General features: G+C 40.4%; 2 protein-coding genes across 2 annotated transcripts; both read right to left on the reverse strand.

The window, feature by feature from the left end:
• Positions 1–365: 365 nt before the first annotated feature.
• On the reverse strand, positions 366–3,594 carry LOC139294171 (zinc transporter ZIP9). The gene is made up of 7 exons (XM_070915992.1): positions 3,350–3,594; positions 2,910–3,015; positions 2,464–2,628; positions 2,307–2,375; positions 1,833–1,918; positions 1,594–1,728; positions 366–1,484 (listed from the first exon to the last, which is right to left on the reverse strand). The coding sequence occupies exons 1-7, from the start codon at positions 3,443–3,445 to the stop codon at positions 1,224–1,226; spliced, it is 918 nt and encodes a 305-aa protein (XP_070772093.1). The 5' UTR covers positions 3,446–3,594; the 3' UTR covers positions 366–1,223.
• A 2,902-nt stretch (positions 3,595–6,496) lies between these two features.
• On the reverse strand, positions 6,497–18,280 carry LOC139293962 (CSC1-like protein 2). Its single transcript, XM_070915674.1, has 23 exons — positions 18,083–18,280; positions 17,765–17,844; positions 16,104–16,145; positions 14,835–14,925; positions 14,678–14,715; positions 14,447–14,589; positions 14,106–14,157; positions 13,877–13,985; positions 13,703–13,773; positions 13,106–13,186; positions 12,876–12,999; positions 11,693–11,826; positions 11,449–11,586; positions 10,968–11,121; positions 10,680–10,786; positions 10,463–10,549; positions 10,279–10,344; positions 9,910–10,072; positions 9,508–9,613; positions 9,140–9,307; positions 8,888–9,003; positions 8,700–8,774; positions 6,497–7,503 (listed from the first exon to the last, which is right to left on the reverse strand). Exons 1-23 carry the CDS (start codon positions 18,278–18,280, stop codon positions 7,324–7,326), a joined length of 2,523 nt encoding a protein of 840 aa, XP_070771775.1. The 3' UTR covers positions 6,497–7,323.
• Between the last annotated feature and the right edge of the window lie 5,790 nt (positions 18,281–24,070).

Below are 24,070 nucleotides of genomic sequence, written 5' to 3' on the forward strand. Positions count from 1 at the left end.
CTTTCATCAGTGTCTTACCATGTCACCATGTCTCACTAGAAGCATTTTTAAAAGAGAAAATGTTTTCTATGTATTAAGAAGGGCACATTAAGCAAAACTTTTATTGAAATCATAACCAGAGTCATAGTTCATGAACTCAAGTAGAATGACATTTATAAATGTAGAATGTAAACACAACAGCTGTTGCTCCTCTGGTTTTTGGTTGAATTTAGCCATTAATGGTGTGATGATGTATAGCACATTATATGGTTATATGGATTTTGTTTTGTATATCTTTATTTCTTAGATTTTATAACTTTGTAGTATTTGAATGTTTTATTACATCTTAATTAATAAATCATACTTGAAAGTGTGAAATGCCTTCCTTTTGACATCTTGTTTCCATGTCAGTATTTAACACTGGCATGGTTCTACTTCTGCACCTTTGTCCAGTTGATGAAAGGCAGGTGCAGCGTGACCCATTGGCAATGAATGAAAATGAATTAGCATCAGATAGTTTACCTCAAAAAACTAAAAAGAGCAAGACATCAAGCATTCGAGTAAGCCATCATGACAGAGCAGACATGTTTTTTTATTTCATGTAAACTTCTGCATATGCCAAAGAAGAAGAGTCATTAAAACTAAATCTAATCTAATCTAATCTAGATAACCCTGACTCTTAAAGTGACTCGGGTATCAAGTCAGTGAAACATCTGTGATTGGGACCCACTTGTAACCCCAGTTACGTACAGTACCTTCTGTCTGACTCACATCATTGATCAGGTGCAAAGAGCTGCTGGACTTCCTACATACTGTTGCTGATGTTCCACCTCACATCCAGGAGGCTTTGTCAGTTAAACTCGTAAAAAGTCTCAGCTTCAAAACTATGAAATTAATTACACAATTGCACAAAATGTCACATCCTGTGTTCTGGTCATTTGTGCTATTGCACATCGATAAACACAATGATGCCCTTTTTGTCAGTCTTGGAATGGAAATCCAGTCTACTGAGGACAATATATTAGCTATTGGCTTCTTCATACCCACTTGAGTGCTCTTGATACACAAACAACAGCTTGACTCAAAGGCAGAACACTCCAAGGTAAACTCTCTCCCAAGGCATGTTTTATCTCCTCCATCACGGCTCCATACCAGCAGTTTACACGGCAGTATATTTGTTTTTCTTTCAGGCGTGGTGGCACCGTGCCCTTTGGAGTACACTTGATTGCTCTGACGTTTCTCTCTCAGTCGTCATGCAGCCCGAGAGCCAGCACCATTGGGAGCCCGACCCCGAGGATGAGAGTGAGGCTCTCCAGGAGCCCCAGGTGTTGCTGCTGGTGGGCCTCAGCTCCAGCGTGCTGCTGGGGGTCAGAGGGGAGTCGGCCTGTTCTGCTGCTGCTGACCTCAGGGAGAACATGCACCGTGGCCACATAGAGGAAAGTCCCAGCCGAGAAGAGCATTCCCACACCTGTCGCACTGAGCTGGTTCTCAGATGAACTGCCAGACTGCGGACACAAACACATCAAATCAAACAATACTGAACCACCAGCTGAAACTGTATAAATACTGGGATATAACGCGTCTTCTTTCACAGACACAAGATGGCTGCCTTACTGCATGTAATATGAAGTAAGTGGTGATGGCAACTATAGGTGCTGCAGCTGAAAAGGCCAGTAAATGTCCCTGAATGTACTTCTTTTCAAGGCCTGCGTGCATCAGAAAGGAGACCAAACCAAAAGCTGCAGGCGCCTAGGAGACAAGAAAGATGGGTCAGGTCTTATTATCAGCTCTATAACATCTCATTTACATCTCGGTACTACTGACTGCTGAAATGTTCTCTCAGGGTACCTCACCTTGTGTAGAATCACAGCAAAAAATACTATAACTTGTACTGTCACTTGACCCGTGGCCACAGCTGCGCCCAGAGCAAATCCATCAGCTATAGGCAAACAAAAGTCTTATTAATGGTCACAACAATCTACGTCTTCAATGGATGTGTTTGATTCAATGGATGTTGGTGCATTTGATCTACAACACTACATCAAACTGATGGATGCGTCTGTTTTCGCCATGCTGCGTGCCAAATCTCCCACGTTGGGCAATAAAGCTGAAGATGGATCGGAACTGGGCTAAAGGCTCCAGGCTGTGCTACAGACTCTGGAGTCAAAACAGTGAAGGAGTCACATGCTGAGTCACATGAGAACGTGAACAACTCCAAGGCTTTGGTGGGAATTTTCCATGCTTGTGCCCTGGAATTCCTTGAAACATCTTGAGTACCTTGGGCAAACACTAAATACAGTACATTAAATATTAAGCTGTGTAAATACCTGCAGCATGAATAACCAGTCCCAACGTGGCTGTGATGCCGACACTGTTAGGCAAACGGGTCATTTGGTCTGAAACGAGACATTGCACATGACAAACAAAAAGATGCATGTGACATTGTGCAGAATGAAGCTGGTGTGAGAGTTGCTGCCAACTTGCCGCGCATGGAGAAATAACTTCCAATCTGATCCACCACAAACATGAGGGTGAACCCGAAAGTTAAAGCCACCCCGATGAAGAACCGAGGTGGAAGGCCTCTCTCTGTGGAGGTTGCATTTTTTTCACTGGCAAGCAGGCCGGATGGCACATCAGAGGAGGGGGATGCTGCAGAGACGAGGATGAAGGACGGGAAGCGCTTTTGATCAAATCCACATAAAAGACAACAAGGCAGGGCGGCATACATTTCAACCTGCTTTCATCCATGTGCTTCATCACTCATCTCAAGGGGTTCTGATCACAGGAGTAAATTCAGTGGGTGAGGACGGAGTGGAGTATGTGTGATCAGTTGGAAAGAAAACCAAGGAAATTAGATAAATACAGGACTGTAAGTTTATGACTCCAGTTCATTTTCATGTTTGCATCTGGAGTTCGTATACACTGCTCACCTCTCCATGCCTCCTCCAGTAAGCCCACTCCCTCTGGGATGGTGATAGCCAGTGCTGTCCCACACAGGAGTCCAGCCCCCAGGATGGAGACAAACTGCAGGCTTTTCTAGGGATCCACACACGATTTCAGCTGATCACTGGGATTCTTCTCCCACAGTGATTTATTTGACAGACAAAAAACTGCTAGAGCGACTTCTCAGATTTTTCTCAGACAATAAGCAAATAATGCGGCCATCCATGAAGAGAAAAACAACATTATCTACGGGTGTAAGTCAGTGTATTGCAGTCAAGTGTGTGGGGGCACAAATAAAGAGAAGCACTGCAGATGAAAATGAAGTTTGATGCCATGATTCTGTCATTGCGGCATCGTGATATAATAAAAAGAGACTTTTTGGAGAACCTGTTAACGAGGGAGTTAAATAAAATAAGAGGACACTTACCTCCGAGAATGTGAACAACAGTGGGATGAATCCGAGTAAAAAAGAACCTACAAACATCGCCACCGATATAAAAGTGATAGCCAGCCCTCCGTCCATGACGACGACTTCTTTCACACAAGTGGTGAGTCAGTTTGCAGACAGGCTACATTTCAGAGTTGGACAGTCTGTTCTCGCGGTGTCGCTGGATTTCATTTGTTGGATTATAAAAGACATCGGTGCCATTCTGCCTTTCCACGTCGCACCTCGGTCTCTCTGCTCTCTTCTGCACCGCAGCGGCACTTCCCTCCCAAACAGCACCCAGCGTCGGACCCTGAGAACTGCAGCCCCCGCGCCGCCGTCAACCTCTGGCCCTCCAATCACCCATCTCCCCTCTGCTATCCCGCCACAAAATACAGCATACACCAGTTTAACAACGGAAATGCCTTTTCTGATAAGATGTTTCATGTATCCAACCTACAATATAGTTTCAGTCAGTGTGTCCCAACCTAGGGGTCGGGACCGCCAAAAGAGGTCGCAAGATAAATCTGAGGGGTCGCAGAACAGGAACTACAAAAACAGGACAGGAACTAGGAAAAACAACACATTTCTGCTACATTTCTTCAAACTGTTGCCTTTCTTTCTAATGAATTATTAGATAAGTGTACCTCTTAAATAATAAAACACACAAAAGAAAAATCTGTCTGTGGTTACAACCATCAGACATATGTATGTATGTATGTATGTATGTATGTATGTATGTATGTATGTATTGTATAATTTCTTCTTAGTATAAAATGTTTAAGTATGCTGTTTGTTTTGCATACCATGGATTTGGCCAAAAGTGTGAGCCTTTTTAACTTTTGCTAAACAGCGGTCACTGTGGCCACAGTTAGAGTGTAATCATACATTTATGTTTTACAGCGACATATATCAAAGATTGCTAACATTAGCCACCATAAGCTACTGGTCAAGAGAAGCTGTAGCAGCAAAACCCCGAAGTGTATTGAATTAAAGAGTAGTATGTGTTATTGCTTAATAATTTAACTTTTCATGCGAGAGAAAAATTGTTATTTCTTCTTTCAAAAGTGACATATTGTCGCTTTAAGTGACTCTACCAGGTGATAATTATAAAGAAACTCTTACTGTCAACAAACTTGATTAAATACAGATTTATTGTTCAAAGAGCTGGGGGGGGAAGTACAGATATAAACAATATATATCTGTTGTACAGACGGCCCTTTGGAAATAATAGTAAAATGAGACGGTCAAATTCTGAGATCTGCTATTGTTACTCTTCCTATCTAGAAAAAAGTAAAACTAAAAAAAAGATAAAGCACACACAAACACAGTCTAAGTGTGCACAGTTTTGAGACGCAGAAACATTTAACTACCCATTTCTGAATACATTGTAGAAACAAGCGGAGAACTTCTATTAGAGAGTGCTTCGTTTACAAAAAACAATCCATTTATTTCCAGTGAGGTCCGCTGTCTATACAGATCTAATGAAGAGAATCTAAAATAAAAGGATTCATCATGAGGATCCTAGACTTTAGGAGTTAGCAAAAGACTACAGGAAATCATTGCAACCATCAGACTGACAATTGTAGATCTGCACTCAAATGAAATGCCATGACATGGGACTGGACACCAGTAGGTTTTGTTGTAGTATAAAACGTACAATTTCTGGTTAGCTAGTGAACCGTCCTATTGATGCTGTTTAAATACAGCGATCACACTATTACTGAAGCCCCTTTCATCTTATCAAAAGTTGTGGAATTAACCTACATTCAGGGTTTAAGCACTGGAGTCATTAGACAAAATTCGATTTTTTAGTATCTCCCTCAGAGCTGGACAGTATATGTTACTTTGACAGGACACATTCAGAGATTTCAAGACATCTCAGAGGTATAAAAATGAAGAGGTATAAAATATAAAATCACTTAATCATGACTAGAAGAGCACCCGACTCAATGATGTCAAACAATTCTCTTGTTAGTACCATAATATATATATATATATATATATATACACACATACCCATATGTGGTGCTAATGTACCATATACCATTATATAAATTATGGAAAATAGTTCAGGTTAACCCTTCTCTGTCAATCATATAAAGTGAAAGTAAGATTAATGCACATTTCCCACAATGGTTCTCTGAGCAGCTGGATAATACATTTTTTCATATCATGGTCCAACAATAATAATAATAATTGGTCCATAGTGACAGACTGTAGTGGTACTTTGTCAGCAGCACTTTGCCTTGCTTTACCAACAATCTTCATGTTTAATGGGCCAGTTCATAGTGTCGTCTTGACTAAGGAAGAAATTAAATGACAGAAACAAGAAGCTTGATAAATCCTGAGTAAGGTTGTAACTGTGTGGGCACTGCATTTCACATTATAATTTGTTACTTGTGGTGTTTGTATTGTTAAGTAGTAAGTAAGTAATATTGTCTTCCTGATACCTAAAAAGAAGGTGCTTAATATGGCTGAGGCGGATCAGGAATATAGTATTAATCAACAGCATAAAGTTAAGGTTTGAAAATGAGTATGACTATAAATAGATGTGGACCTTGTTCACAGGTAACTCTTTTGAGCGGCCTAGCGTAAGATTTGATATGTTATCACCAAAACTGCACAATTTGAGTTAAACAGTCTACAACTTGGCATTGAGTGCTGGCAAATGGGAAACTGTAACAATGCTCAATGACCACTGGAACATACAACATGCTACCTACATGATGAAGTGCCTACATAAAAGTTAACATTGAGGAAGACCTGACAGAGGGCTGAGTGATAAGATATAGATAGTTAACTTGCAAAACTATCAGTAGCCACCTAAACTGAATGCTAATTTCAGAATCTCTACATAAAGACGTAAACATATGGACAAAAAGATACAAATGAAAACAACAAATAAAGAGAACCAGTCACAATGAGTATCATCTCAAACTGACCCAGAAAAAACCCAAAAGGCCTTTCTCTCCATCCGCTGAGCAACACAAAAGGATCAGCAGGCTCCAGGCCTCTAGTCCTCCTGCAGCAGCCGTGCAAGGATTTCCCCCTACTGGGGGCAGCCTCAGTAGCAGCAGTCCAACAGCAGTCCCAACAAAGGCTCAGAAACTGAACGCCAAAAAGATCATTAACAATGTAGTGTGCCAAGATATGAATTATCTTCTTCCACAGTTTAGGGGTGTTATCAAGCTTGATAGCATTTAAAATGCAATGCCTACAAATAAATACCATGTCAAAAAAGGCTATTTTACAAATCCAGGAGCGTTAGTAGCAATTCTTTTTTTTCTCTTTTGTTTTTTTGAAAGGCTTTTACGGAATTGGAAGAACCATTTAGAGAACATCACATCTGCACTGACCAGGCTATTTGGTGATGTGGAAAACTCCTCCCTTGTTCCCCCTGGCACCAGCTGCTTATTCAGGGGAAGCATCTAGTGCAGACAATTAGCGATACTGGCAAAGGATTATAGGAAAATTCCTCCACCCTTTGAACTTGAAGGCATGCTGTACTACAGTACCTTAGAGAAACTCGAGCGTATAGGTCAGATCCTCTCTTTCAAGTGCAATTATGTTAAGGTAATACAGACAGAATATCACTCCCCTTACAAGACAAGGCAAACAATTCTTCATTTGTGCATTAGTGTCTTTCTTTCATGGGTCCATGTGCAGTATTTTTTTGGGGGGGGGGCCTCAGCTATATCGGGGCAGAGGGATGTTGCTGTCCTTGCATTGTCAGAGTAGATTCCCTCTGCAGGTACACAGACAGAAGATGTGGTTGGATGAGTCCCAGTGAAGGAAATGCAAGAGTCCTTGAGCGACAATCCATTAAATCCTTAGTAGACAGTGTGCTTATGTTAGTGTAAAGTCCCTCCATGGAGGCTGAGATACTTTGGAGAACTGCTGGTTCAGTTCCTTGTTAAATTCACATATTCAGTGCACTCCTCAAGTTAAACTTATTTTTTCTGTTCCAGGTAGTATCAGTGCCGCACTTCATTATCAATGAGGCTGTCCTCACCAGACTGGAAGTCCTCATTCAGGCCATTTTCAACGTTGATTATTTCCTCGTCCTGCGAGGACCCCTGGCCGTCGTCCTCGCCACTGCCTGAACCAGCCTCTTCTGAATTTGGGTCTTGAAGTACCTGAGCAATGTACATTTGCTGTAGGGGAGAAAATGAAATGGAATGTTAAAGTTTTATTCTTTTTTTATGTTTCAGAATAAGTTCTCCTCACAACAAAAGGTTGATTCGATGGGTTCCAACATATCCTGCACTTTTGCTAGTTTGTTTTCTGGCTATTTAGAGCAAACTGGGAATCTCAATGGCCCTGCTAATCTTTTTTTCACAACACATTGTTATACAAGAAGCATGCTGATGACATTCTCTGTTTATACGAAAAAAACATTGATGAGACTTCAGTGACTATTTGAATTCAAAATCTGAACATCGTTAACGCCCACACATAGCATACTGATCTCTTTGTGAAGCCAACAGACAGCGACGGTCTGTTTTGCAGGATAAAATTAAAATGTACAAATCCATTTAACTTTAAAAGGCATTTTTACACAAAACAAACAGACGTCTGAGGCTATCACTGACATTGACATTGAGATGAATAAAATCAACAAACCAAAAGCATACATTTAATGCCACTGAAGTTTAAAATAAATAAATAAAAAAAAAGGTACTATTTCATTACAAAATATTGGAAAAAAAGACAACTGACCCATTTGGTTAAAATACTAGTATATCTTAATACAGATCCATGCTTGTCTAAAATATTTAATAAACCTCCTCATGTTGTATTTTCTCAAGTTAAAATACAGTGATCTTTATGTTTTTGCTACATCCTTATTTTCATTTACATTATCTTTGTTGGTAATGGAGTCCGTTTTGTGTTCTTGTGTATATATGGAGGCATTTTTCTTTCCCAGGTTTTACCCCAAGTATGACTGTTGTATTTCAGTCATATCTCATCATTAAAATGTTCATTTGAATTCAGTTGATCCATAAAGGCAGCAGATACTTCTTTTTCAGTTTTGATGGATTCATTTTGGCGAAGCTATACATCTTTGTCCAGAGGTAGTGGTATCTGTTTTCCTCCAAATCTTCCTTATATGATCTGTTAAGCTACAGCTGTTTGACTTTGTTCTTTATGACTTGACAAAGACCTTGTGGTCAAAACTTTGACTTAATAAGGTTTAGGACTACGAGTGTGCAACTAATTTTTTCGTTTTTGACTTTTGCCCTTTGCCCAATGGACAACACCTAGATGCTTGGGTAGTATGTCTTATCTCTTTCCACTATTTGATCTTGAGGCTCATATTGTTACAAAATAAACACGACTGAATACATACTGCTGCCTTGTTGTTGGAGGCAGAAGTGCACACTGGACGCCCATTCTCCAACCCGTCCACCTCCTGGGTGTCAATCTAGGAGAGAGACCATGCATTTAACACGAGTAACTGTATACAATCCTGGTATTAACTACTAGTGAATTGAGAAAACATGAATAATATGAATACAAGTGTGACTATCTTGTTACCTTGTAGTTGTGAGCACTGAGATATTTAAAATGCCCGAAGCAGACGTGAGAGAGGCAGATGATGATTGTGATGATCAAAACTATGAACGTGAACATGGATGTGGCAGCTGAAAACCCTGGAGGAAAGAAAGTGGGGCGACACTTGTGTATCAGGTGCTTATAATACTTCAGACCAAAGTGGCAGATTTACTGTAAATACATTTGGGCATGTGTTAGGACATTAGTGGCCTGTAGATGGAGTACTCATCTTACCCGAGCGAACAGTGGAGAAGAAGAGAAGCCAAAAGAGACAGAGAATAGGAGCAGCCACCACTTGGTTGACCGCTCCAGAATGGATCTTCTTGTCCAGTTTGGATGGGAGGTAAGCGTAGTACATGTTGTACCTGTCTGCGAGGTGTTTCAGCAGCATGTACATCAGCCCTGCACAGAGAAGAGAGACAAAACAATTAGAGGACCTAATCCAATTAGGCCTGCTGATAAGCTTCTGTATAAAAAAAAAAAAAACAGAACCACAGAATGCTTGCTGCCCTCTGTGTGTTTCCCCAGCAGTCATTTAATCAGCACGCTACCTTGATGTGGAACAGCAGTAACCCAGCAGGGGTATAAATGGCAGAACTCACCAAAAGGAACGATGATTGGGCAGGTGATGCTGTAGGTCATAACCACAGTGAAGACACACATCATCCAGGCATAAGCTGCCCCAAACTGGAACTCATAGGCTTGGTGCTATGAAGACAAAAGGACAGGATATTAGAGTGAATCTAAAGTCTAAAAATCCTCATTTCCAAACTGAAGCTGATTAACACAAAGAATATATATTTCCAAACTAAAAACTCATAGCAGAGATCCCAATTTATTAAGTTTTTTTTCTAGGTTTTCTGATTTTTAGCTGCTTCATTGGCTTATTCATGTGCACAAGAATAAAACAATTAATGACCCATTCAGTTTTAGAGTAGATGTTCATGTAAGATAATTACACCAAGCTATAGCATAGCTGCTTGGTAAGCAGGGAACACACTAACCCTCTTGACGTTCCTCCTCTCTGCAGCAGAACGAGCCAGGCAGAGGCGGATCATATACATAAGTAGACCAGGGATCCTCAGCAGGTCCATGGCATTACCAATGAACGCAGACGCAATGACATAGTTCACGAAGAAGGCACCATTGTCAGGAAGGAACACACACCTACAGAGTGAAGAAAAAAAGTCAGTATCCTAAAGACTGAAGTCAGTCAATGCATTATTGCAGAAACCAATTTAATTCCAAATGAACTACAGTGTATGAGACATAGTTGGGGTATTGCTAAATGATTGAATTAAGTTTCAAATAATGATTCTGGCTTGTTCTGGGTGTGAGTTGTGTTGAAATGTCCATAAAATGATGCTACTTACTCAAATCTCACTTTAGCATCTGCCAAGAATTTTTTGTCAAAAAGCCAGCGGAAGAAAACATCCAAACTGAAAAGATGCGAGGAAAGAAAGGATTCAGGTCAAACATATACGTGGACATAGCTGAATTAATGCATAGCCTTACATTACATTGTGTTGCAGGGTGGAAATCAAACATATCTTTTACCTGCTGAGTCCTAGAGAAGGTAGCAACAGGACCATGAAGATCAAGAAAGTGTAGCATTTATGCATTGTGGTCCTGTTTTCTCCTGACCTACAAGGCCAAAGGAAATATTAAACACATGTTGAAAAAACAGACTCAAAACATAAACCTCAAATGGGAATAAAGACATGGCTCTATGCTGATATGCTGAACTATTGACTGCAGAACGTGTAAAACATACCGGGTCCAGTGGGCTTCGAAGAAGGCAGAGTAGTAGACAATGGTAGGAAGTAAGGCAGAGAAGGACCACAGAAGGAGGGTGGGGAAGAACTGGGTGATGATTGGATTCTGGAGGACAGATCAGAGGGACATGGACATGTTGTGTCAAGAAATTGAGGGGTGAATTCCTGTGCCTCTGCAACAGCATGCAGACTTAAAACGCTCAGTATGGCATTGATAAAGACGCCTGAACGGGCCGCACACAAAATAAAGTCATACATGAAACAGCTTTAAAAAGTTCAACACTCACATTTAGGTACTCCACTGGTTTGGTAACATTGAACTTGTCCATGGTGGAGATGATGATGGCTGGGGTGGTGAGGAAGAAGAGGAGGAGAAAGAGGACAATGTTGATGATCAAGCAGCGGATCCACCAGGAGAATCCTCCCACTGACAGATGCTCCCTGTGGGATAAAGTTTATGTAGCGGTTATATTGACACTGGGCGATGACCCGCAGTTATGGACACAGCTGGCCAGCACACTGACACTGCAGCTCAAAAACCAGTTTGTCATCTGGAGTGAGACAGTCTCTTCAAAGTGGACTGAACGAGGTATTAAGAGCATTACATATCAACAAGTCTGCGTTTCTAGAATTCGCATTAAGTACTGTGATACTGCCAAAATGTAACCACCCTTTTCAATCGGTGCAGTTATGTAATGAATAAAGAAAAAATAAACGTATATTCTGCCCAGTTTGCGGACAGTATGTGTGACCTGAATGTGCTCTTACCAGTAGACGTTTTGTGGATCAGGGGCATAGCTGACAGTCCATTTTTGTGAGTGGAGCTTGGGGCTGAATACGGAGCTCTTGGGTTCCCGACGACAGTGACAGCCCTGACACTTGCAAGCATTAAAGTCTTTCAAGATGCTAAAAAGAAACATCCACCCAAACAAAGAAACAGACATCACAGTGGGTCAAGCGCTAAATCATCAGTCACAGATGCACACATTTTACCACATGAAAATGTAATTACATGGCAGTTATGGACTCGTTCTGGAAGGTGACGAAGGCCATTCCTAGAGGCTTCCTGTTAACCTTTTCCCTCTCTTTCCTGTAGTCATCTTTTAGTTGTGCCTCCAGCTTGGTATAGTAGCCCACTGCCTCTTCCTGCAAAGGACATGGAAAGTCAGAGACTGTGATGTCTGTTTTTAGTTTAATCCTAATTATATTATCTCACATTGCAGTAATAATGAATATCACTTAATACACAAGGTTAACTGTACGAGTATCTCCTAATGTAATTATATAAATATCAACTCAAATTATAGCTTGGCTTTTAAGATGTAATAATTGGATAAAAACACACTACACTCACTGAATGAGGAAACCATTACATTGGGTAAACTCTAGTTATGTAATAACAGTGTAGATCAGCAGTTAGATATTGTTGAACTGCAACAGGCTAAACTGCCATGATACTATTGTGAACTAGAAAAGTTGTTCATGTTGTAATTTAGCAATTTCAGATTAATGTTTATCTTTTGGGGGGTTCATTGCCTGATTTTATTTGGGTTTTAAACATTTTCACAGTGTAACTTTAAAAACTTTAAAATGTTATTTGGTTTTGTCTGTCTTGATTTTTAACACCTCGGAACCCTTTTAATTAATGTGCTTTGCAGATCCATAAATAAATCTGATCTCAGAAAATATTTACTATAAAAAGATTAGCATTGATCTTCAGTTTACTAACAAGATGGTTATGGGCAATTTGGTATTATCAAAAGGAACCACAAAATTCTTCCATTCATGTAGTAATCATATTTAAGCTAATCTGTTTTCCTCATCCAATCATTTAACACGCATCACATGATCTTAAAGCTCCATATAGACAAACAGCTGTCATTGTTTCTCTATATGCATGTCAGTAATGCAGAACTGAATGCATCTTTACAGTACAGCCATATGTACAACATACAAATTTATAATTAGTTGTGGTTTGCTAAGACATGTGGTTTGTGGCTATTCTAGGAGCAGGTATGTTGCAGTATGCTGCTTATATGCTTTTCCTGCTTAGCCCTGATAGTCCACATGAATCTATAAGTGGACTGTAAAATCAGATCTCATCTTCCCCTCAAAAAAAGACTGTTGGTATCAGCTTGTAAACAAGTTTCAGAAGTGTGTCATTTTGAGATAAAGCTAAAATATGTCAGTCTGACCTGCTCACAGCCTTTGATGATGCAACAGCAAAGGTGTCCACAGGGTTTTGGGTTGATCATGGTGGTAATATGCTCCTTGGCCTGCAGGTCAAGGAAGAATTTCTTGCTGCGCTCTGTTTTCTTCCTGCATGGAAAACATCAGCTGTGTCAGACTGAAGAAGGATGATTTAACTGAAACAAGCCTAGGTGCACCACACACACGCAAGCACGCATGATTAAAACGTTGTTACCTTTCAGAGTTGAGATACATCAGCCTAGCCACATTGTAACAGATACGAGCTTCCAGTACAACGCAGCTTTCATACGCCTGCCTATGAAAGAGAAAGCACAAATGTAGACATATTACAGTACTAACACATTCTTAAAAACAACAGCAAAGTGTATTTACAGTAGAGGACATATCTCAACCACATTATAATAACATTGGAAAGTCACTCAAAAGGTAATAATCCAACAGCCACAAACAGTAAAAGGCTTTCATTATTTTTATTTGTCATCAGAAGTTTCTTCTTTTTTTTTTGTACTTAAGTGGAGGCCTTTTTGCAGTGCAAAGATTAGATTATGGTTAATACTATTTGGCCGAGTAGGAGTTGAGCCAAATACCCCCTCCTCTGTCTTAGACCATCTTGACACATGACTTGCATGATCCTGCTCATCCGGCTTCTATTATGGACAATTACACATATAGGCCTGTCATTGTCTGATCCCAGCTGCTTTTAACAGGAAAAGGCATGGCTCCAATACACCATTTTATAAACAAACAGATTCAAGGATTGTGTGATATTAACTGTGGAGCCAGGGTCACAGTGATCCTGAAGAGTGCTTACTCAAAGTGTTGCTTTATCTCAGTCTCCTCTGCATATTTGGAGATTCCATTGACAAATAAAGTGCGTTTCACCTGCATGGAAATGAGGACAGGGAAGGGATTATCAGCAAAATTCAGACTTATGTGTGATCAAGGAGTTCATAAAACAGCCATTTTCTGAATCCATGCCACCCACCAGGTCATCCTCCTTGTAGTGCATCTTGGAGGTGTGCCGTCTCATGCTGTACACAGTCAGTAACAGGTAGAGAAATGCAAAGGTGGTGTGCAGCCACAGTAGTGCATTACTGGGAAAACAAAGGGTAAAAAGGATTTAGTGACAGCATTAGAAAGTGATGGCTCAACATAAGGCTTCAAAGTATAGTATACAATTTATATAATAAAGTGACAGTAAAAATAAGACTCACTCAGCATCCAAATTTGCTATAGTGGTTCGCCCAAAACTAAAGGCATCGTTTTCTGTAGAAAAAATAAAAGAAGCAAGACAATCACTTGTCAATCACCAGGAGTCCTGCCCACTTGCAGCTCACTTTGACTAATGTGGTGCTCCATAGCCAAAGAAAGGGAAGGCAGTTTTAGAAAAAAAAGCACAGACAGATAAAAGAAGAACAAGTGGTGAGTCAGTATCACCTACTCAAACATTGACAGCAAAACTGAGAAAAAAAACATATATATATATAATATACAAACATATAATTATTCCCTAAATTTCAATGGATCCTCTGGTAGTAAATTTAAATTGACTCACCAAGTAGGTTTCCCGAGAAGTTAACGGGTAAAATGATGCCCACAGACAGCACGCCCACTACTACCAACAAGCCAATGATGTGGCGCTGAAAGGACAGGTAATGTACTGCATCCTCACCACACTTCTCCCTTATCTCTTCATCCCTACAGAGTTGAGAAATGTCATATCTAGTTTAATCAGCTTTCCACCAATTTTCTTTTTTTCCAATACAGTGTTAGTGGAATGACTCACTTGATGCGAAAGATGGCAGTTAGCCATGAACAGAAGCCCTAAAAAAAGAAGAGTACAGAGAACTTAAGGTGTTGTACCAGTTATCACATACAACACACAGCATATCCTACATGACTGGACACTATATTCTATCCTGTAAGAACAATGGCATACTTACTGTGTCTCTCTGATCAATGTCCACAGAGCTGGAAACTGAGGTGAGGCGCTCATAGCGTTCTGGTGTCTCTGACGTCAGGGCAGAGGCCACACTGTATGCAGAAAACACAACGCATAGCATTGTATGATGTTACACAACTACCCATCATCACCACGTACCAAAAGGGGATGTTAGTTCTTTGTGTCTCAGGACAGTGGGATTACCATCGGTTTGGAAAAGTTGACAACACAAAACAAACCCACACACAGGCCCTGAAATGGACTGGAGAGATTGACCCCTGTTTATCCTGTGTGGGCTGGCCACAGGATTTGGGTAAGTAAACCAGTCAACCACAGGAACAATCTCCGCAGACACATTTCATGCAGCATTAGGAGTCTACCTTACACAGTACACCATCACTGTCAGACGAAAGGTAGCAATAAAAAGTTTGAAGGCAAAGCTCTACAGAAAAGAACATTCACAGAGGAAACAACAGAAACCCAGCGATCATCAAGAGGCAGACGTATGGAGTTTGTCCAGCAGAGCCACAGTTTGTCCAGGACATAGGCCAGCATCAAGACCTAATTATACACTGTATAAAATTTGATTGCACTCCCCAGGGAGGTCATCTCAGGTCAATTTATACATAATTGGAAAATATAAAGAGGACCCGGGCTCTGCTGGAATTCCAACACTGGTTCAGCGTTCAATACTACATGAAGGGATGACGTCACCCAGGGCTCTTAGAGATCTCTAATGGAATGAGGAGAGAGCCTGCGGCTGTAATCCACCGTCAGCCCTTCTCTCGCACATTCCTGTGGGAAGTCGGAATGGCTCATCTCAGCTCTAGTAGACAGGATATACTGTAGGTGCACCATGTTAGGGCCTGTCTATGAACAACAACAGATCAGGGGAGCATTACCTCTCCCTGTAAGCATCCTGTCTCTGCTGCTCATGCGGTGCGCTCGCACAGAAGAAGTCCGAGCTTCATAAAGAGGTCAATACACAGATTAGCAAACACAGATCTGATTAGGACAGTGAGAGAGGACAGGGACACCCAACAGCAGAAATACAAGAGTGACAAGGAGACGGAGAATAATCATGAGCCTGGCACTGGGAAACGCCTGGAGGAGGAGGGGGAAAAAAACTACACCATCAAGTGTGAAAAACAGGCTGAAACCCACAGCGGCCTGGACAGAGTGGACAAGAGTTATGAGTTAGGTTAATTACAGAGAGGGGAAAGGAGAGAAGAAAAAGGCAGTGAGTCTACGATATGGAGAGATAACATACTATTCCCGATCATCCAGGCGACTGTACCGTTGATCCATTCTTCTGGTGAAAAGAGAAGCAAAACAAAGCCATTCAGCTTAGTTAAGAGGAAATGGCCCTGTTGGCCAGTAAGTGTGCTGGTTCAGAGAAAAAGTGGTGAGGCATATTACACCACAGGCATACCAATGAAGGTTTCTGTTCATTCTAGTATACATTATCCAGCCGTATAAATGCGTTTATGGCCTATGGTATAACAAGCCTTTCATTCATTTTAGTTGAGTCATGGCTTATGTAGCTGGAACAACAGACAACATCCAATTCATACTCCATTTTTTATGATTAAACAAGCGTCCTAGTAACGTTACGTTCACTTTTCAGACGTTACAAGAAGACAGACACATCTCAAGTCAGCAAAGCATAATGAGACAACATTTCCTGTCTGTTACAAAGTGTCCCATGATGCCACCCCCCTCCCATCCTCCCACCATGCTGCAACCCCATTCTCTGCTCACATGCAGCTGCAAAAATAGTGAGGCTGCAACATCACACAAACACAGCAGGGGGATGTAGGTGATGGAGCACTGTGTCATGCACTTTCCAGGGTTCACAGTCAAGAGAGGTCTGCAGCAATGTCTGGTCTCCCTCTCTCCCTAACTTGATCAGTCCTCTTGTTTAAAAGAAGCAATGGAATCAGTCCCTGTTGACAGGCGCCTCTTTGGCTGCTTCCACAACTATTCTCATTATTCGATCAGTGTGCAGACATCAGTCTAAAATTATCCCAATGTATCTGGCAGCATATTATCATATAATAATGGGGAACTACAGTCCATGGATGGATGCATTATATGCAGACAGTGGCTTTAAAGTGGTCTGAGAAAATCGATCTAAAGGGGTATTTAAATGGACTAATCTAAATGTACTAATCATTTGTGTCTTCTTCCTCCATTTCAGGCTTGTTCCAAAAGCAGCCTGGTCTTTTTATCTCAAAGTGAAATGACAGAGCATCACAATGTCAGAATGCTTCTGTTAGACTCCACCCTCAGAACAAGAATACTGATTTTTTCATTGTCACCAAATGTCAAATACTGATAAAATGTATCTTTGGCAGATGACTCAATAAGGGTCACCAGCCACAATGGCTAGTACCTTCTGAGACATATGGATGCAGACAAGGTTGCCATAAGCACCCTTTGGTGTTGTGCTTTTGTCCCATTTTGCCCCTGTTGACCACCATACACTTTCTAACTATAAGCAAATCATATCAATGCAATAACAATGGTTCTGTAACAAGCAGAGGCATTAGGTGCAGGTTCCTGACTTGCTGCCTGCTGTCTAAACCCTGGCAAACATTACATAGTTATTTCTCCTGTGACTGTGTGTATCTAGCCTGACATCACATGCAAACTACTTTGTAAGGGAAGGAGTAAAGTTTAAGTTAAAACAAAGTACCAAAAACTGAGTGACATTTCTGAGAAAAATGTGTAATTAATTATTTTATCTGGCAAAACATATATTCAGCACTTGTTACAAGAAACTGTGATGTTAACATATCAAATTTCAATCATATTTGATATATCAGTGCATGTTGGCCATAATGTTATTACTTTCCCACGACTTCTAACAAGTCAGCCAAAAAGCCTTGTAACTGGACCTTCCAGTCTGGACCAATGTGTTCCAATTACCTGTCAGCGTCAGTCACCAGGGCCAGGCGCCCATAGTCCCATGCTACTTTTCTCAAGAAGGAGAACACAAACAGCAGCCCCTAGAAGTACAAAATAAACAGTGGCTGTCAACACCTCTTGTCCCTTTATTTACATTACAGAGACCTACAGGAAAAAATTTACATAACTGCTTGAAGGTGTTCATATAATTTCTATGTATTTTACCTCAAACACAGGGGCTTGTACTGATTCATGATGAGGATATATTGTTGAATAATGCAAATGGTACTGTTCAGCTGTAGTAACTGGGCACTCCATTTGACTGACAGAAGGACTCACCAAGAAGCACATAAAGTCAAGGGCAAGGACAGTAGGCACCCCACCGAAAGGCAAGCCCTGGAGCACCGTACTACGAATTCGGGCCGAGTAACAGTAGTCCCTGGAGGTGGAATTGGGTGGCAGCGTCGGGCAGCTCTCTGAATTGGAGCATCCTTGCGCCCCCCAGATGGCCATTATCAATATCAACACTCGTAGCATTACTCACTGCAGCATGTTGACAACCTGTAAAGATGAGACAACAGTGTTATACACCAAGTATGCTGATTACTTCTATTGCATTCTAGCATAATTATTCACACTATATGCGTCTATAAAAAGGACAAATTCTGAAGAGTACCTTCCCCCAGTACTTTTATGACGTGTGCTTTCCAGTTATTTCAATCTTCTTCAAGACTCGACGGTAATGGTAACAATGCAATTTAAGATTTTCTGTCCCCTTCTACTGAGGCTGACTTTTCTGTCTTGTCATTAGTCACATGCTGTTACTTTTGACCACATGCATGACAACCGAAAGCTCCATGTTTTAAACCGTTATACACTTTCTGTTCCTTGTTTGTGGTCACTATATGTGCCAATGGCACATAGTTCAACTTTGTTCTGAATTCAAGGAAAATGACTGTTGTAAGTGAATGTATACCTAGGTGTTCAAGTACTGAACAGGTATTCATTACCAACTTCCTATACCTATTCCCATTCAGTAGACAGAGAGCAATACTGATATCCCATTGGAGGGATTTAAATCCAATGGTCTCACTTTTTATTTCTGATTCTGTCCCCCCAACACCTGAAAAATATCTGGGTCTTTAGCTTACAAGATGTTCAACTTTCTTCAGGAGTCACTTTCATTTCGTCATAGGCAGGTAGCATACACTCAGCTTGCCTGAACTTGTATACACTGCTGCGTACAGTTATGCATTGGGGTTTGATGAGAACAGTGACTCAACCACACAGTATATGTTGAGGTCGGAGGACCAAAACAATGAGCTGAAAGCTGCAGAGAGCTGCTGAAATGTTTCTCCAACTCCAAAAACTTTCATATTGGCTAATTTAACTCTTAATACAGGTTTACAGGTAATACAGGAGTAGGGTGTCTAACCCAACAGATGTGGCCTGTTAGGATAAGCCTCACATTGGAAACCCCCAAAAAATAGTGTATGAGGCGTGATAAGTCCTATGAGAAATGGATCTCAATAATAACATCCTGATCCCAACAGTTAAGCAAGAGCCCCACTAATATTAGTAGTTTACTCCCGACTTTAAAGATTTAGACTGGTTGTAAAATAATCCCAGACAGTAAATCCAGACAGTCCTTTCTCCTTAAGTGTGAACAGAAGTGATACAAAAAGTATTGTTTGAAGTACCTTCTCCAACCTATAAAACATTGACCTATTCTGATCTACAGGCTATCACACAAGGTTTCAGATTTCACTCAGCCTGAACAGAGAGAGCTTGGAGAAGCTGCGTAGGTGTTCTGGTGAGTGCTGGTGAATGTGTTTGCACAGTTGCACTGCTATACTCGTGCCCTTCGACCCACTACTACCAGCAGCATTCACGATGCTGCTCATCTGCCCTAACACTAACTCATTTATCCGCTCCCTGGAATGCTGTGACATCACTGGAGAGGGACGCAGCCAGAGCCGAACAATAAACCGATAGAGACTACAGGGTTCAAATGGACCGGTCTCAACCGAAGGAGGACACAACATACCCCCCTGTGCCTTCAACAACACTGCTGCACATCCTGGACCCATTACCACAGTTCAGACTGTTTAACATTCAACACCAACATCTTGAAAAGAACTTCAGCACATTTCAAAAACAACTTGTCCTAAAGGTCAAAACAGGTCAAGTATCTTCTTGAGTGACGTTATCAATCTTTAAAACGTACACAGTATCTATGTATAAATGTGAGGATTCAGGAATCAAGGAATATAATATTTAAGCAAAAATTTGGTGAGGCATACTGTATTCCACTGTGAGGCCCTCAGCATCTCACAAGTTTAGCGTAAACTTGTTGTTTTATTGTTGTTGTATATTACAGTTCAAAATTAAAATAGTCTGTGAGAACCACTGTTGAAAAGCATTGCCTTTATGGCTTATGTTGTTGGAAAATCAAACATAAAAGATCCTAGTGTCTTTGAGTAGGACTGTTGAAGTTCGTTTTGACCCTTTTAGTGTGCAATGGAGAAGAGCATTCATGGTTAACAAGAGAAAGAGTCAACAGCTCTTTGATTCAACAGTTGATGATTGCATAATATTGATTGCATAATATTATCAGGTCCTGATATTTTGTTCACAGCTTGTGTTTTAACCTATGCCTTTAATTTGTTTTCCTGGCCATGTGTCCCTGTTTAATGTGCCCTGTGGGGTTTTCTTATAAAACAATCAAAGGGTTATGTTTACATTCAGTGTTTCATCATTGAGGTCCACTGAGTGCGTTATACTTCAAATTGTGATTTGTTTACACCCATGTTTACTTGGTTGTAGTCTTGCATTGCCTTTGCACATTGGCGGACACATGCTAATATCCTCATGCGTGATCCACGCAAAACAGGGACCCATGTCGTCTGTTCAAAGTGCTATCAAAAGTGTGACACATGCATTTGGACCATGGCTCCAGACAGCAATCAAGTACAATTTACATCAGCATCTCAGCTGAAATAGTGAATGACTTATTAATAAACCCTAGTACAAACGTTATCCTTCACATTTAACACCAAGTTGATGTTTTCTGAAATCAAATCCACTTTCAACAAGGTTTGTAATCAGCTTCTGTTACTAAAAGCACTATATTCAAAATGTAGGCAGCATATGAAATACTAATTTGTCAGTGATAATGATTACGGTCTGATGAAATGAGGGGTGTGTTTTTGTGTATTTTGCAATTCCTATCTGCTATCTATTGTAATTCTACAAAAAATACTTTTCTATGCCTTTAGTGTAATAGAACATGCAGACAAAAGTCGTACTTAAACTAATTTTGATATTATTATCATTTCAATGTAGAACAATTTTTAACAGCACTGTGTGATTACAGCGTGACTCAGCAGGACAGAAATACTGTGCCACCTTTCCACCTGATGCTAGTTGCTATGGTACCATCAGTCTGGCACACATTCTCAAAATACAAATAAACATAAAGGGGATGAAGGCAGTGGGGGAGAAAATCTCATGCCTGTCCATTTGAAACTCAATCTAGAGTGAGTCTGCTGTTTGCTCTACAGCTTAAGCAGACAAAACTATGTGGTTTGTCTAATTGTCTGGGATGTTATTGGGGTTTTTTTAGACAAACAATATCAGAACAAAACATCTACCATGCCAACTGAAATGAAAATGTCTCACACAATACAGTGCCTCAAGTCCATGCAGGCAGCTGCATGTTCATTACTTGCTAATAATACAGTTGCTTTTTACTGTTAAGTGCACCTCTATTTTAATGTCACTGGCCTCTGAAACTGCACAACACTAATGCTTTCCATCTACAATCAGCAACAGTACACATATTCATGACCTTCCGCATTTAAATCTACATTGTTTTCTTTACGTGAGTCATTATTCCTTTAATCTTCAGTTAAATATTTGAACAGGCTTTGTTCAATGCTTAAAAACAGTGGGTTATGAGTTAGGTTAGCCGTTGTCAATAGTTGTAGAGCTTGACATGCTCCACCTTGCTTTTCCAACTAAATAAAACCAAATTTAACAAAGGAGCCAACAGTAACTTCAATTGGTTTTGTTAAACTCTTATACACTATCCTATAATCCAGATAATTTCTGGAAAACTTCAATGTAACATGTTATTTATGATTATGTGTTCGGTTTAGTCAAGCCAACCACTCCCTTAAAAAGTAGAAAACTAGTTTGTGCTCCCGGCAGGAAAGCAAAACAAGAAACAAAGAATTAGTTGACACCATATAAGGAAGGTGCCAACGACTAGCCTATAGGCCATGGGTGGCCTATGTAGACAATAATTATACATTTCCATATACATTTGTTCAAATGTAATCAAACTGTATTGCAGGTCAAAGTATTAATACTGTATGTAAACACTGTTCTGAATCCACTATGAGTCTGTTCATCTTGTGAACCTGCTGTTTTGATTTGATTTTAATACACATGCATTCTGCTTCACAACAATAGCAAATTGGCATGATTTCTCCAACAACGTTGATGGCTGACAATGCAGTTTTGCACATATTAGCCTTGCTGGTATTAGCCTGTAAATCATTGACACAATTGCTCAGTGCCTGAGCTTTGCTTATCACAGATTATGTCAGAGCCCAGTTTCATAATCATGGCACACCATATATGTAAAATTAAGACCACACACAGTAGAAAAAGAGGAAATGAGGGGGGGGAAAGTTAAATGTCTCTTCCCCTGCTGATATAATGTCATGAGTACATACTGCACCATATGTACTTAAACTGAAATCTTATAAATTCAACAATAGACAGGAGATCAGAAGCACAACATAGGGTCTTAATCACTGTTCTATCAATCCAATAACTTATGTTATCTCTGTAAAAGTAGTCTTACTACTGCAATTGAATTTTACCTTCAAAAGACTGAGATGTGTGTTTGATTGTAAAAGGAAGCCTGAGCTGATTAAAATCTAAAAGACCACAAACAGTTGCAGCTATTCAAACGGTTAATTGTTTTAGTGATTTATATTACTATAAATTCAAGACTTAGGCAGCTGGTAAGACTAATCAGGCAATTTAAATGTATCACTTTGCATTCAGCATGTGATGGGCATTAACCATTTTTCACATTTATAGATGCAATGATTGATCAATGCCACTAAAGCAATCCTTGCTTTCAGCATGGTAAAAGGTAGAAACATTATTCATGTAGGAAAAGCACAAATACCCTCAGCATCTTGTAAGGAGTCAAGCTAGTGAGGCCCTTTGCTTTTTATCTTGCATGAAATTGTCTTGAGCGTAAGTATGTCAGTGATACTTCTTCTTGGAAGGCTTTCCATCAATATTCATTAATGTAACTGATCCACAGTATGGCTCATGACCAAAATAAGACTGCTTGCAGCCAGCTCATGTTTATCCCTTTAAAGGCTGTGCACTAGTCATCTGTACATGATGAAGCCCATGTCAGTGAATCCAGCACAGTTTAACCGGTCACTGTCTAGAGATTCTCTCAATACAGCACTGCTCAACTACCAGCATGAGATAGCCGAGATATGTTCTTCTGATGGTTATCTAAAGGTCTGAATCCTACAAATAAATAGGCAGACATTTAAACTATAGCTTGTTTCCTAGAATATCCCAACAACAGACAACCAAGGTCCAGCAACAACAGTCTACGAGATAGAACATGATCAGTGACTCAACAACAAACACACAACACCCAAGTGCCTGATGAGGACCAGCAGGCGAACTTAATCTAGGGAGTGTGGCAAATAATAAGACAATAATGAATGTCACAGTAACCTATTTAAAAACGAAACTCATCATTAACTGCTTTGGATTTGCTACTTTTGTTTAATAACGCTAACTTCCATCAGTTATGGAAACTAGCTCACATAAACGTTACCATTGCTGAAGCACGTTAACGTTCGATCAGTTAACGTTAGCCTTACGCTAACGTTAATAATAACGGGATGTATTTAACATAGTCGTTTATTCTTCTGACAACCATTAAGTTTACCAACGAAGTAGCTAACGGTTAGCTGTCGCAACTGTAGAGGACACAACACGTTTGTTGAACTACCAATAAATACAGAGTTAATAAATGAGGAAACCAACTTACCTTGCTATGGTACGCAGCAGGGGCAGAAACTAAAACAATTAGCTAATGCGAGCTAGCAGTCAACAGTAACGTTGACGTTAGCTAATTTAGCCCCTCGATGTAGCAAATAACAGGTGGAGACTAACGACTGTCGGCAAATTTCGGCATAAAATTAGATTTCGTTGAACCTCCCTGGCCACGACACATAAACTAACCAGATGGGGAAAGTCGGTCACACGGTCTAGCTT

Source organism: Enoplosus armatus, chromosome 12 (assembly GCF_043641665.1).
Source record: "Enoplosus armatus isolate fEnoArm2 chromosome 12, fEnoArm2.hap1, whole genome shotgun sequence".
Classification (NCBI taxonomy): domain Eukaryota; kingdom Metazoa; phylum Chordata; class Actinopteri; order Centrarchiformes; family Enoplosidae; genus Enoplosus; species Enoplosus armatus.